Consider the following 13,791-nt stretch of genomic DNA (forward strand, 5'->3'; position numbering starts at 1 on the left):
ATTTACTCTTTTATAACATTTTGAAGTTTTGACATTTTCATTGAAAATGCTTAAAACCATGCTACCAATAATTTAACTAACATTAATTAAAAATTGTTTTTTCTTTATGAAAATTTATTACTTGGAATATTTGGTTGTCATAAAAAATTTTTAATTAATAAAGACTCTTTATGTAATATTTTTGGGCGACTTCGGACTACTTCCGAGCCAACTTTTTGCTTCTGCATTACACCTGGCAACCCAGTTTAGAATAACCTCACATGTAAACAAAATAGGAATATTTACCGGGAACTTTAAGCTGAACGTACCTGTACATTTTGTAAGATTTCTTCTCAATTTAAACATAAAATTGAATTTTAGAGTGATGTTATAACACAATGGGCTAATATTCGAAAACGGATGATAAATATTATATATGCATATATAATAAAATATAAAATTTTTGATGAAATGGATACATCATCGTGTGTGTTATTCAGATTTAAAAGCATATAGAAATTCTTTTATTTATTTTATATGATATGCCATTTAAATTTTTGGTACTCTGAGTTATGAAGTATATAAGTTCTTTTTTGATTTAAATGGTTATTGTAGATAGAGCAGTATATAAATTTGCATAACAAGGTGTATTACTCAACCTTCAGGTCCAAACCTACAACGATTTTTACGCATTTTGATCTCAGTGCTGAGTTAAATTTGCAGCCATTGTACACTTCTGGAGTGCTATAGTGCAGCAGTTGTTAATATTCCAAAATTTAAATACTGTAATTTATTGTGTTCAGTATTTTAGATGGATTACTTTGTGAGCTAATAAAGGGTGCATTTGGGTTTCAGAGGTTTAAAGGACAGTGTTGTTGCAGAAAAGACATTTTTCTGAACAAATATGTACCTAAAAAAAACATATTAGGTCACAGTTGTCTTATATTAGTACAAGATGTAAAAGTAATTTGGCATTAGAGGAAGGCATTAGGTGCCATCTCTTGGTAAATTTAATAATTATAATTAAATTAATATTTTAATAATTTATTAAAAGAATTGGCTCAAAGCAGAACTCAAATTCACAACTTCTTTTACTGTTCAGTCACATTGACAGTTAGACCAAATTAATTATTAAAATATTAATTATAATTATTAAATTTACCAAGAGATGGTGCCTAATGCTTTCCTCTAGTTAGGCTGACCATAAAATTAGAATCCAACTGGGACACATTTTAGAATCAGAGGAAATGGGGTTTAAAACTTATTGAACTTCGGTTATTTTTTTAAATTAAGTAATATATTAATTTATAAATTAGTGTTATTATATTAGCATGTTAATAAAATTGTTATATTCAAAGATTGATTCTACAAACACTTATTGAAAGCAGGCAAAACCGAGGACAGGCTCCAGAAATTGGGGACATCTGTCACCCTACTCTAGTGTCATTTAATTACTAATAGTAGTAGTAATATAACAAGATGTAAAATGTGGAAATCTTAAAAAATACAATTACATTTAGAGAAAAATCATCAAACTGTTATTCTGAAAAGTTTTTGCTATAACTGATTGCAGTACCAATTATAGCAAAATTTTCTACAGTAATGTATTTTGCTGAAGAAGTGATTTAAATGATCTCTTACACCTTGAAACATTGAGAAATGCAAAAATTTTGGGGATAATTTCTGTTTGTGTGTGTGTGGGGGGCATTATTTTGTTCACCCTCTTTGAAGTTTAATAACTCCTGTGCTTTTTGTCAAAAATTTCTGAAATTTTGCAGAGTAGAGTCAGACTTAATAATAATTTTACTCATTAGCATTTACAATTTTTTATAAAACCCATCCCGTCAAAATTAAGCTTGTTGCCATTTTATAATAATTAAAAATATTAAAAGTTTTTAACAAAGTATGATAACAGATGATGCCACCAAAGTTTTAAATGTTGCTGGGAAAGTTGAGCAACTCATTGCTGGTTTATAATTATTATTATTTTCAATGTGCATCCCTCTATTGTAGAACTGGTTTGAAATTCTAATAATTATATTTAGATTCAATTGGATTTTATACATTATATCATCTGCAGAAGTTGCTGAAGTTGTAAAATTTTATTCATTCATAATATATAATATGGATTTGTGAAATATAATAGAAAGTTCTTAAAATAGTTCTTTAAAAAGCTTGGTTTATCTGACCAGTTTTAATTTATAAAGCAAAACTTTTTGATTAGCATGATTAATTTTATAATTATACAATAACATATATACAATTTACTTATAATTTATTCAGCTAATTGTATTTATTGCACTCTTATAATTATTCATATTTAATTTGTTTGTTTAAATATTCTTGCTTTAACATTGAGTTTATATTCTGAATAGTTTATATTATTATTTTCCTTCTAGGCTATCTGAAAAATAGTACAGATGTAAGAAGTAATGGTATTTCAATTCTCAACAACATGCTGTTTTATTAAAATTTTGTGTAAATCCAGAAATGTCTTATATTTGAATGAAACATTCAGATATTGCACAACTAAATCGCAGGTATAATTGCTTTGTGATAAATCCAATTTTAACTTCAAATTTATACTTTAAATAATTTAATTAATTAAAAAAATCTCATATTAATTTATAAGCATATTTAAGTATTTTAACTGTATTTTTTTTTAAATTAAAAATAATTATTTTATATTTGTCATTATTAAATATATTTTTTGTATATACTAAAAATATTTTATTATTTTTTCACTGAAAATATTTCTGAGATGTTTATTAACATCATATACTTAAAAACAATTTAAAAACAATTATTTATTAATTATTTTAAATATTACGAATAAAAAATGTTAGCAATGAATTATTGAATTATGAATTAATTTAACTAACATAATTGAGTTTTCAAATAAATTTTTTGAAATAATAATTCATTAAAAAATATTAGGTGAAGTTCACTCAGTACCAGATTCTTCCTAGTACTGGACAAGGCTCTGTTCATGTAATTTTGATGGCAGATAGATATCAGTTTTTGTCAAGATAGTTTAAGTAAGGTATGCAACAGTGGCGTGCCGTGACATTTGATGATAGGGAAGCTGTGTTTCTGTAAGAAGCCGACTTACAGGGACAATCAATCAATTGCGCGTCAGGGCCCGTTCGTATTCGTTTGTTCGATAAGCCAGTAAAAACCGTATACTTCTTTAAATGTATTTTTAACAGATTATTTGACGTACGTAATAAATAAGAAAAATAAGAAAGTTCAATATAATTACCTCCGTTATTAGATTCAATAAATTCCCTATGCCCTCTAAATGCCAATTTTTGCTTTGAGAAAAAACATATAACATCTATTAATTTAGATACATCTATTGATCGTAATTATCTTGTTATAATTTTCAATATTTATTTTATATTGTCTACCAATGTTAAATTCTATTCCTCTTTGATTTCCAAATTGCTTCAATTTTACGAAAGAATCGCCATTCGTCATAAATTTTATCGTCAAAATGTCGAAATTTTTTGTTGACGTATTTATATTTAATTTAGGCATTGGTCTTTCTCTTTTAATAATGTTTTCTTTTTTATTATATGGTCTTGAGCCAAAACTTTTTAAAATAAATTTTTGAATCACTAGCCACGATATAAGGGCTAAAATTAAAATTATCAGAAAAACTTACTTGGTAAAACAAAATATGTGATGAACAAAATATTTTCACAAATAAACTATAATTACTGTATAATAAAAACACAAAAACACTACTTATATTCTGCAAAATAAAAAAAAAACACTCCGAAAAAAATCAACAACTTACTGAGTATTATACGGATCAGAGTGGCCTGAGGACAGTATAATTATTCAATCATATGGCTGAGAGTAAAGCTCTTTCAAGAGTTGGAACACACTTACATTATAAAAATATTGGTATATTGAGGGTTAAGTACTACACATACAAGCTTAAACTCTGATCTGTCTTTATAATAATTAAAAGAAAAATAGAAAAGAGAGAAATTCGAGATGAAATAATGTAGATTTATATCACTTAACTAATCACTCTCATTGAACATTGAACTGGAAAAATTTCTGTCTTCATTATCTAATATTACGAAGAAATCAGTCCCCACTGTACTCGGCTAAAGATTGGTTCGGTTAAACTTTTGTTTAAGTAAAATTTTGACTCTTTCGGCAGGATTTTATTTATGTCCCCAATTCCCTAATTTTTTAATTATTTAATTACTTCTTAAGTAGAAATAAGTCGAAACCGGTTACTTTGTATCTAAATATTTTTATTCGTGGGAAAAAAGTGGAAAGACAAATTTTTTATGACAAAGGATACATAAATCGTAAATTTAAAGAAAAAAATTCTGAAGCTTTTTGTACCTTGTGCGTCCCGTTCATTAAATTTGGTTGTAAATGATGCTGCCGAAGTAACAGTTAATTTTTTAACATTGTACAAGAATTGTACTTGTTTTTTTCTACATACTCTTAGAGATGGGACATACGAAATCGTAATATCACTGGTTTAACATTGAAATCCGTAAGTAATATAAGATGGGAGAGCAGAATAAAAATATCAAATATTTTAATGGATTTTTTTTTATAACTTTTGTCAACTATACAGAACTATCATAAAAACATACCAGTAAATTCCTATCGGTTGGGTTAAGTTATAAATATACTGTGGTCTGAAGACCACGTGTTCTGTTGCGTAACCGGCGCGTAACCAGCCTCTTGGGTGGTTCACGTAATAAAGGAGGGATGGGCCCTTATCGTGCAGTGGCGTGCCGTCATTGGAAGCAAGGGAAGCGCCGCTTCCCTTGTATTTTCTAAAATATAAATTTTCATATTTTAACGCAGTTTGAATTAATTAAAATTAATATTTTATTATAATTGCATTATGTATCTTATTACAAATTTCTATACTACATCTGAAATAAACGATAAGATTGTTATTGTATATTCGAATATCAGTGGCGGAATGGAAGCGCTGTATTGTCGAAAACCGGGTCAGTTTCCAAGCAGCCAGATTATACTCATTCGCGCATGCGCTTTACAGAGCATCAACCTCACACGGTTTAGCTGGTGGAAGCTACACACGTATAACGCTTCCAATGATTCTATCCCGGACCGGTTTTGGGCTGTTAGCCGCCCTCGCCCGATTATGTGAATCATAAGTACTGTGGGGAAATATCCGATCTTGAGAGTATTCCCGTGCAGGAACAAAACAAAAAGAAACAGAAATAAATTATACATTCCATGACTCCAATGCAAGGAACTTAAGGTTTATTTTAGTCCTTCCAATCACTACTCTGTCCTTCCACTATAATAGACACAAAAAAAAAACAATCTCGCGACTCTCTCGTCTACACGTCCTCACTCCCTTTCTTTCTTCCGAAAAAGTCCCTCTTCTTCCCTTGAGCTTGCGCGATCCACCTCCTTTCCTCCTTGATCCGGGTTTTTCGGTTGTCATCGAGAATGCATATCCCTTCTTTACCTGTAGCCCTCCCAAGGAGTTGGTTACGCAATAGAACACGTGATCTTCAGACCACATATCTCTCCTTCTCCCATTAACTTTTACAACAACGGGGAACTTTTACACGATAACAGTGGCGTGCCGTGACATTTGATGATAGGGAAGCTGTGTTTCTGTAAGAAGCCGACTTTCAGGGGCAATCAGTTAATTGCGCGTCAGTGATGGTCTAGGGTCCATTCGTACGTGCGAATGACAAAAATAAACAATTTATGTACTTTAATTCTAAAATACAAATAATACATACATAATACAATTATAGAAAAACTTGTTTCTTTTTTTTATTTTCTATAAATTAACTCTATTCGGCGATGTTTTCCCGCAAAGTCGTTAATTACTTTATCATAAAAGTCACTCGTCGTTGATTCCATCAACGTATTTAAAAGTTCTTTTTCTATAGAAAGCAACGCTAGCGACGACAATCTTTCCTCCGACCGAGTGTTCCTGGCGAATGTATGAATTCGCTTCATTGTTGAAAAACTACGCTCAACAGACGCACTGGTAGATGGTATTGTAAAAATTAATGATATTAAACCATATAATTCTATTAGTACGTCTTTGTTTAGGTCATCATTAATTATAATATTTTTTATGTCTAAGAGTGACTTGCCAATATAGTCCGGACACGAATATAAATATTGCAATTCACTACGTAATTTACATAAATTAAAAAATTCTCCATAAAATTTACGTAAAGCATTAAAACTCTCTTCGGGAAATTGTTTTTCATAATATTTAAAATTATTAAAATCTAAAAGTGATAAAAATTCTAGAGATTTTATGTCGGCAAATCTGTCAATACAATTTTGTATCAATGTATCCATTATTTCATAAAACAGACGTCTATATAAATCCTTTTTAGACTCAATATCAGTATGTCTCATTCCTCTTTTTGGTTGAATTTCTAAAAAAGTTTCATCTTTTTTCAAAGCGTCCCAAATCAAATCAAAATCATTTCTTTTCTGTCGTAAAAAATCAATAAAGTGATTTATTCTAGTAATACAATATGCTATATTAAAATTTTTTTTGTAATATATCAAAAAGGATATCTGAATGTGCAAATATTTGATGAAAAACTAGTAATAAAAAGTGAAAATCAAAATCTATTAAATAATGGTATAATCCTCTTGCGGCAATTGTAGTATCAGAATCCCATTGTTCTGGACTTTCAACCATATTCAACAACAAAAGTTTTAATTCTTCTTTATACTCCATAACGCAGTTTACAATCCTGCTATTGTAATTCCATCTAATAGGTGTGGCTGAAGGAAAACGCTTATTGACTTCTAGATCTAAGGCGTGAGATCTTTTAGAAGATTTAGAAAAAAATGAAGAAAATCCTGTCATAGTTTGAAAAAATATTTTACATTCTTTTATATATCCAACAGATTGAGAGAAAACTAGGTTCAATCTGTGAGCATAACAGTGTACGAAAATAGCATGTTTGGATATTTCTTTAATTTTAGCTCGGACACCATTATGTTGTCCGGCCGTTACGGCAGCACCGTCGTATGTTTGTGCCACTAATTTTTTAGTGCATCGAAATTCGTCTAAGTAACTCTTAATGTGAGTGAATAACGAATTTGCGTCTCTGTTCTCACTCGCATCAGTAAAGCCCACAAATCTTTCTTCGACGTTACCGTTTTCTTTCACGTAACGAAATACAGTCGACATCTGGGCTCTGTGGCTAATGTCCGTTGTTTCATCTACAATTATAGCAACAAATTTTGCGTTTTCAATTTCTTTTTTAATTTCTTGCAATAAAACGTTTCCTAACGAATTGACGAGCTCATTTTGAATTTTGTTCGATAAGCCAGTAAAAACTGTAGACTTCTCTAAATGCATTTTTAATTGATTATCTGACGTACTTAATAAAGAAACGAGTTCAATATAATTACCTCTGTTATTAGATTCAATACATTCCCTATGCCCTCTAAATGCCAATTCTTGCTTTGCTAAAAAGCATGTAATATCTATTAATTTAGATACAATATATCTATTAGCCGTAACTATCTTGTTATAATTTTCAATATTAATTTTATATTGTTTACTAATGTTAAATTCTATTCTATTTTGATTTCCAAATTGCTTCAATTTTACGAAAGAATCGATGTGACATTTACGATTTTCGTGTCTTTTTCTAGCTTTACTCAAATTATTTAAATTCAAGCATTCTTATTCCACACACTAATTTCATTTGAAAATAATAGGCAAGGCCAACAAAACAATTTTTGCATTTTTATGCATCCACAAAGCCAGTTTACGTCTTGATAAATTTTATCGTGAAAATGTCGAACAAATTTTTTTGTCGAAGTACTTATATTTAATTTAGGCGTTGGCTTCTTTATGGCTTCTTTTTCATTATATTGTCTTGAGCCAAAACTTTTTTTAAGTAAATTTTCAATATCACAATTACAGTTTAAATCGCTAGCCATGATATAAGGGCTAAAATTAAAAATAAAATTATTAAAACTTACTTGGTAAAATAAAATTTGTAATGGATATACAATTATACATACCTGGTACAAAATATTCAATTGTATGAATATACTTTTGCGAAGAAACGTATATAAAAATAACATAAAATATTGTTTATTTTTAAATATTTAAACAATCCACTGAGTTAAAATTGCTCCCTGCGAGTGGCTCACGAATGGAAACAGAGACGATTTTGGTAGGTGTACAGTGAATGCATGCATGACAAATCCCGAGGGTGCCGATACCGGTCAATGTCAAATGCCTCTTTTGTCGCATCACTAGTATATCTCAAAGGACGCGACAGGGCCGTTGTAAATTTTAAACGTTTCTCACCATAGATGTAAATATGTTAAACTTAATAGTCATTTGTTTTCTAACTACTGCAATTCGTTTTAGTACCAGGTGTACACGGAAATCAGTTCCCCACTGTACTGAGCTAGTAATTGCTTCGGTTAAGCTTTTGTTTAAGTCAGCAGGGTTTTACTTATGTCACCATTCCCTAATCTCTTAATTATTTAACTACTTCTTAGTAGAAATAACTCGAAACCAGTTACTTTGTACTCGAATATCTGTAGTCTTGGGAAAAAAGTGGAAAGAAATTTTTATGACAACCGATACTTAGATCGTACATTTAAGGAAAATAAATTCTAGAGCTTTTTTTGTACCATTGTACGTCTCATTCATTAAATTTGGTTGTAAATGATGATGCCAAAGTAACAGTTAATTTTTTAACATTATACAAGAATTGTACACGTTTTTTCTGCATTCCCTTACAGATGGGACATACTATAATCGTAATATCACCGGTTTAACATTGAAACCCGTAAGTAATATAAGATGGGAGAGCGGAATAAATATATCAAATATTTTAATGGATTTTTTTAAACTCCCGTCAACTATACAGAACTATCATAAAAACATGCCAGTAAACTCCTATCGGTTGGGTTAAGTTATAAATCTAGTCTAGGGTGGGCAACCTTTTTTATAACACGGGCCAGAATAAATTTTACGTTTTTCCGCGGGCCGTAGTAGTTAATTGACGCCTTTTTGTGACTCGTAATTTTTTTAGTCTGCAAATATGAAATAAATAAATAAAAAGTTAATTACTACATTTATTTCTCTTATCGTTTTCGAAAATTACAAAGAATTGGAAAATTAACTATTAATTAGTTATTTTTCCAATTTAATAATCTATTAAAGATCTCGCGGGCCGGATAGAAACTTTTCGCGAGCCGTAGCTGGCCCGCGGGCCGGGGTTGCCCGCCGTTGATCTAGTCTACTCGTGATTCACGTAATCGCGCGAGAGCGGCCGAATATCTAGCAGGCAGGCAGCTAAACAGCCCACAACCGGTCCGGGATATAAAGTTAGAAGCTTTATGTGTGAAGCATCCACCAGCTAAACCGGGTGACGTTGGTGCTCTGTAAAGCGCATGCGCCAATGCCTATAATCTGGCTGCTTGGAAGTTGACAGGCAGGTGGCTAACAGCCCACAACCGCTCCGGGATATAAAGCTGTACTCTTTACGAGTGTGTCGCTTACCCGGTTTAGCCGGGTGAGGTTGGTGCACTGTAAACCGCATGTGCTAATGCCTATATAATCTGGCTGATTGGAGACTGACCCGGTTTCGACATTCCTTCCGCCACCGAATTATTCGAATATACAATAGCAATCTTATCGTTTTTTTTCACATGTAGTATAGAAATTTGTAAAAGATACATAATGCAGTTATAATAAAATATTAATTTTAATTAATTCAAAGTACGTTAAAATATGAAAATTTATATTTTATAAAATTCAAGGGAAAGTCATTGGAAGGTGGAATCGGCGCTTCCATCGCTTCCAATGACGGCACGCCACTGGTATGCAAGACAACAGGTTTTGACTTGTAGTCAAGGCAATCTGGAAGAAGATATTGGTGTGTGAAGGTGCATTTTGTGTTGCATCCATGCAGTGTTTAAAGTTTTGCTTTTTGTTCTGGTTTTACAGAGGGATAAATTAACATTTTATTATATTTTACATATTTTATTATATGATGTAGCAGATACAATAAGAAATAGAAAATTAAAGAAAGTATTATTACAGAGTGGGAATATATAGTATATTGTAACATGTTACTTTCTCAATACCAGATAATATGGATCACCCAGTACTGGACAGAATAAAATGCATTTTATTAAGAAAAAAATCTACATCAATGGACTTTGTTTTCTTTTCTAAGCTATGGTGTAAACTTCAATGATTTCCAGAAAATACATAAACAATTTTCTCCAATTCCAGATGAAACAAGCAGAATTCTCAATAATTTGAAGAATAAATGTAAAGAGCAAAAAAAGGAAAGGATTTATTGCATTTATTCAAGGATCAAATTTTAGGTTCATATTGAATGTAAAGATGAAGAGAGTATAGACTTTTACACATACAGTTTTTTGATAGAACTCATACTAAAAGGAATATATGCAAAAGGAGCTATGTAGGGCAAAAAGCAATTACAGTGATACCTCGGTTTTCGTCGATAATTCGTCCGAAAACAATAGACAAAATCTGAAACTGACAAAAACCAAGGCAATTATTTCCATATGAATCAATGTAAATCCAATTAATTCGTTCTAGACACTCCAAAATACATACCAAAAACACATTTTATAGAGAATTAATATAGCATTAAATACTAAAAGCAATAAGAAGTTAACAGAAAAAAAACTAATTTAAAGGAAAACAATGAAATTGTTTGGCTAGACGCGTGGGGTAATGTCTTGTCTTGTAGAAGTTAGTTGGACATGAGCTTCTAGCCTATATCGTGCCGTGGTAAAGTGTGACATAATTATCATATAATAATAGTTGTATGCATTTATGATAGTCATATTGAGGGGAATAATGCCTTTCGGGAAATTTGTTTAAGGGTAACTGGCCCTATTCAGACATTACAGACGTGGAGAAAACCCAGAAAACTTCACGAGGCCAGCCCACCCTGGCGAAGCGCAAACCCACAACCAAACTCCCAGTGTTCAGGGAACAGAACCGTTGGCCAATGGTAGGCCGTCGCAGGGTAATGCTCACAGAACAAGAAATAATGCCACACTGAGCCAGAAAACGCGTGGGTTGCCCTTTGTTTTCGCAAAATTAGCAGCGAGGTCACTTGGGCACTCTGACGAAATCCGAGGCAATCGACAAAAACCGAGACAAATTTTTCGCAAAAAAATTGCCGATAACCGAAGTCAATGAAAACCAAGGTATTACTGTATTAAAAATCTGAAGTTATCTTAATAAGGATTCTATTGTATGTCACGTCTATCAGTAAACACATTCAAGTCAAAATATTAATAGTATATATAGTGTGATATGCTGTGTATATTAATATTTTATTGAAATTGTCAATTTTGACTTGATTATGTTTACTGATGATATTATTACATTAAGTACATGATGTCAGTTATGCATTGTTGTGCATCAACTGTTGAAATCAGTGTGTAGTATAGTGTTTATTTATACTGCAGTTTTATTATTGTATTACTATGTATGTTTAAAAAGCTAATTAAGTTCATCAAATGAGCTTTACTTGCAAACAACTGTGTTGGGTTGCCTGCTGAAATTATGGTAATTATTAGGTATGTTGTTAGTTGTTTGCCACTTTCTGATAGTTTGCATTTTATGCTATTAATAAGGTGAATTTCAATTTTGCAGAAATTTTTTTCAGGTTTAAAACTTCAACTTATATGTATTAGTGGTTTAACTATTCAAAATTATAGCATATAGAATTAAGAAAAAAAATATATTTTTTCCCCTGTATACCCAGAGATGAAATTGTTTTTACCCCTCAGGCTACAAGAATTTGTATTGCAAAAACCAGGCAAACAACTTCATCTGACTTTGTCTTGAATGGATTAAGCCAATTTCAGTCAATTTCATGTTTAGAGTTAATACTGTCTTAATTTTATATGCTATAATTTTAATTAGTTTCTTAACTAAGGTATTATAATTAGAGTTTGAATAAATTAAATATGTAACAAATCCTAGCTTGATACATATATTGAGCAGTCAAACAGTCAGAAATTATTAAATATTATAGATATTTATTATAAATTATTAGACCAGATATTATTATAAATGAAAAGCTTTTTTATGCTTAAAGATAATTTCTGGCTGTTGAATAAATCTGTGATATATTTCTATTAGTTTGACAAAATTTTAAAGTACAAGATAGGGAGGGGTTAGTTCATGACCATTTCAGATATTTGGATGCTTTCTGTTTGGAGTTTATTTTTTAGTGTTTGTGTATATTCTGTTTTGAAAGTGGATTTTAATCTGTAACATTTGCTTTTTGAAATGTAAATGAATTCCAAATGAAGTAACTGATTTTTTTTTCAATAGGTGAAACTACCAAAGAAAAATATATCAGAAAATAAAAAAGATGGGCAACATAAATTTACTCTTAGAACTCCAAAAGTATGTTTTGTTTTCTCAATTATATATTATTATTTGTTGTTATGATAAATCATTAAGATGCTTTTAAGTTATAGAATAAAATACTTGCAAAAACACTTCTTAATTAACTTCAATTAATTTAATGTAATTTTCTTTTTATTTCTGGGTGTATATTTGTCAATTAATAAGATAGTTTGTCTTATTTCTAATTAAATTTATTTACAAATTATTATTGATAGCCAGATAATTCATTAATGAAAATACTCCACAGTTAGTCACATTACTATTCGTTATTAATATTTTTTATGTAATAATTTAGAAGAATTAATTAAATTTAAATTTGGTAACAAACTTATTTAACACACAAAGTTAATATTAACAAAAAATTATTTAAGTATCTATTTTTACTTTTATTATGGCAAAGATTTTGTGAATGAAAATTAATCAAATGAGCATTTTAAATTTAATTACATATAGTATATATTTGTACAGTACATATAGTAATAGTAATTTAAACATCAAATGAATTTTGAAAAAATATGTATACATTATGTAATGAGCAATTATTTATTGTGACATTGTCACAATGCTGGGCTGCAATTTTTAATCATGTTTTTAATTTGTTTAAATTTAAAATATATGCTCTTCATCTCAAATTAGTACTGTAGCATGTTGCCCCTGTACATCATACTTTTCTGTTAGCAATGGAGTCATGCTGGTCATCTATCTATAACTTCTTTCAGGAAAAAGTTTTTGAACTGTAATAACATGACTTCCAGTTTGCATCAGAAGTTCATATGTAGTTAATTGGGGCCTCTTGCCTCTAAGCTTTCTATATCTGGTCTTGACTTTCATGTATCTAATTGTACATAGGAACCCAGGATTATATCAACTAATTTCATTAATGAAAATTAAGACTATACAAACAATGTTTGAGTCCTTTTTTGCCTTTTTTTATCCTTTTTATTCCAGTCCAAGAACTACAAAAACAGCTGACGACTTGAAGTAAAACTTCTAAAAATAACAGACGAATACAATCAAAAAACTTATACACAGTTAAAAATGATCTCGATGTTGACCCCTGAAATTAGTCAATATAATCCTGGGCTTCTATGTGCAATTATGTAAATCATTCTAGGCTGCTCGAAAATCCATCAGAGGACTCTTAACTTAAATGCGATTATATAACATGAATGCTGTCATGAAGAATTTTAACAGTTTTTAATATTTTTAGATATCATAGCCTACAAAAAAGGGTTAACATCGAGATCATTTTTAATTGTAAGTTTTTTGATTGTATTCATCTGTTATTTTTAGAAGTTTTTCTTAAAGTGGCTGACTGTTTTTGTGATTCCTGGACTGTAATAAAAAGGATAAAAATAGGCAAAAAAGAC

At 30.3% G+C, this 13,791-nt stretch overlaps 1 protein-coding gene across 1 annotated transcript in view; it reads left to right on the forward strand.

Moving 5' to 3' along the window:
• Positions 1 to 252: 252 nt before the first annotated feature.
• Positions 253 to 13,791, forward strand: part of LOC136985788 (histidine--tRNA ligase, cytoplasmic-like) — a 41,642-nt gene continuing 28,103 nt past the window's right edge. Inside the window, exons 1-3 of the mRNA XM_067283144.1 lie at positions 253 to 319; positions 2,379 to 2,519; positions 12,344 to 12,418. Coding sequence (XP_067139245.1) covers positions 2,412 to 2,519; positions 12,344 to 12,418 — 183 coding nt within the window. The 5' untranslated portion in view covers positions 253 to 319; positions 2,379 to 2,411. The remainder of the gene's footprint in view (positions 320 to 2,378; positions 2,520 to 12,343; positions 12,419 to 13,791) is intronic.

This window comes from Centruroides vittatus, unplaced genomic scaffold (genome assembly GCF_030686945.1).
Source record: "Centruroides vittatus isolate TY-2023 unplaced genomic scaffold, ASM3068694v2 contig_979, whole genome shotgun sequence".
In the NCBI taxonomy this organism is placed as follows: Eukaryota; Metazoa; Arthropoda; class Arachnida; order Scorpiones; family Buthidae; genus Centruroides; species Centruroides vittatus.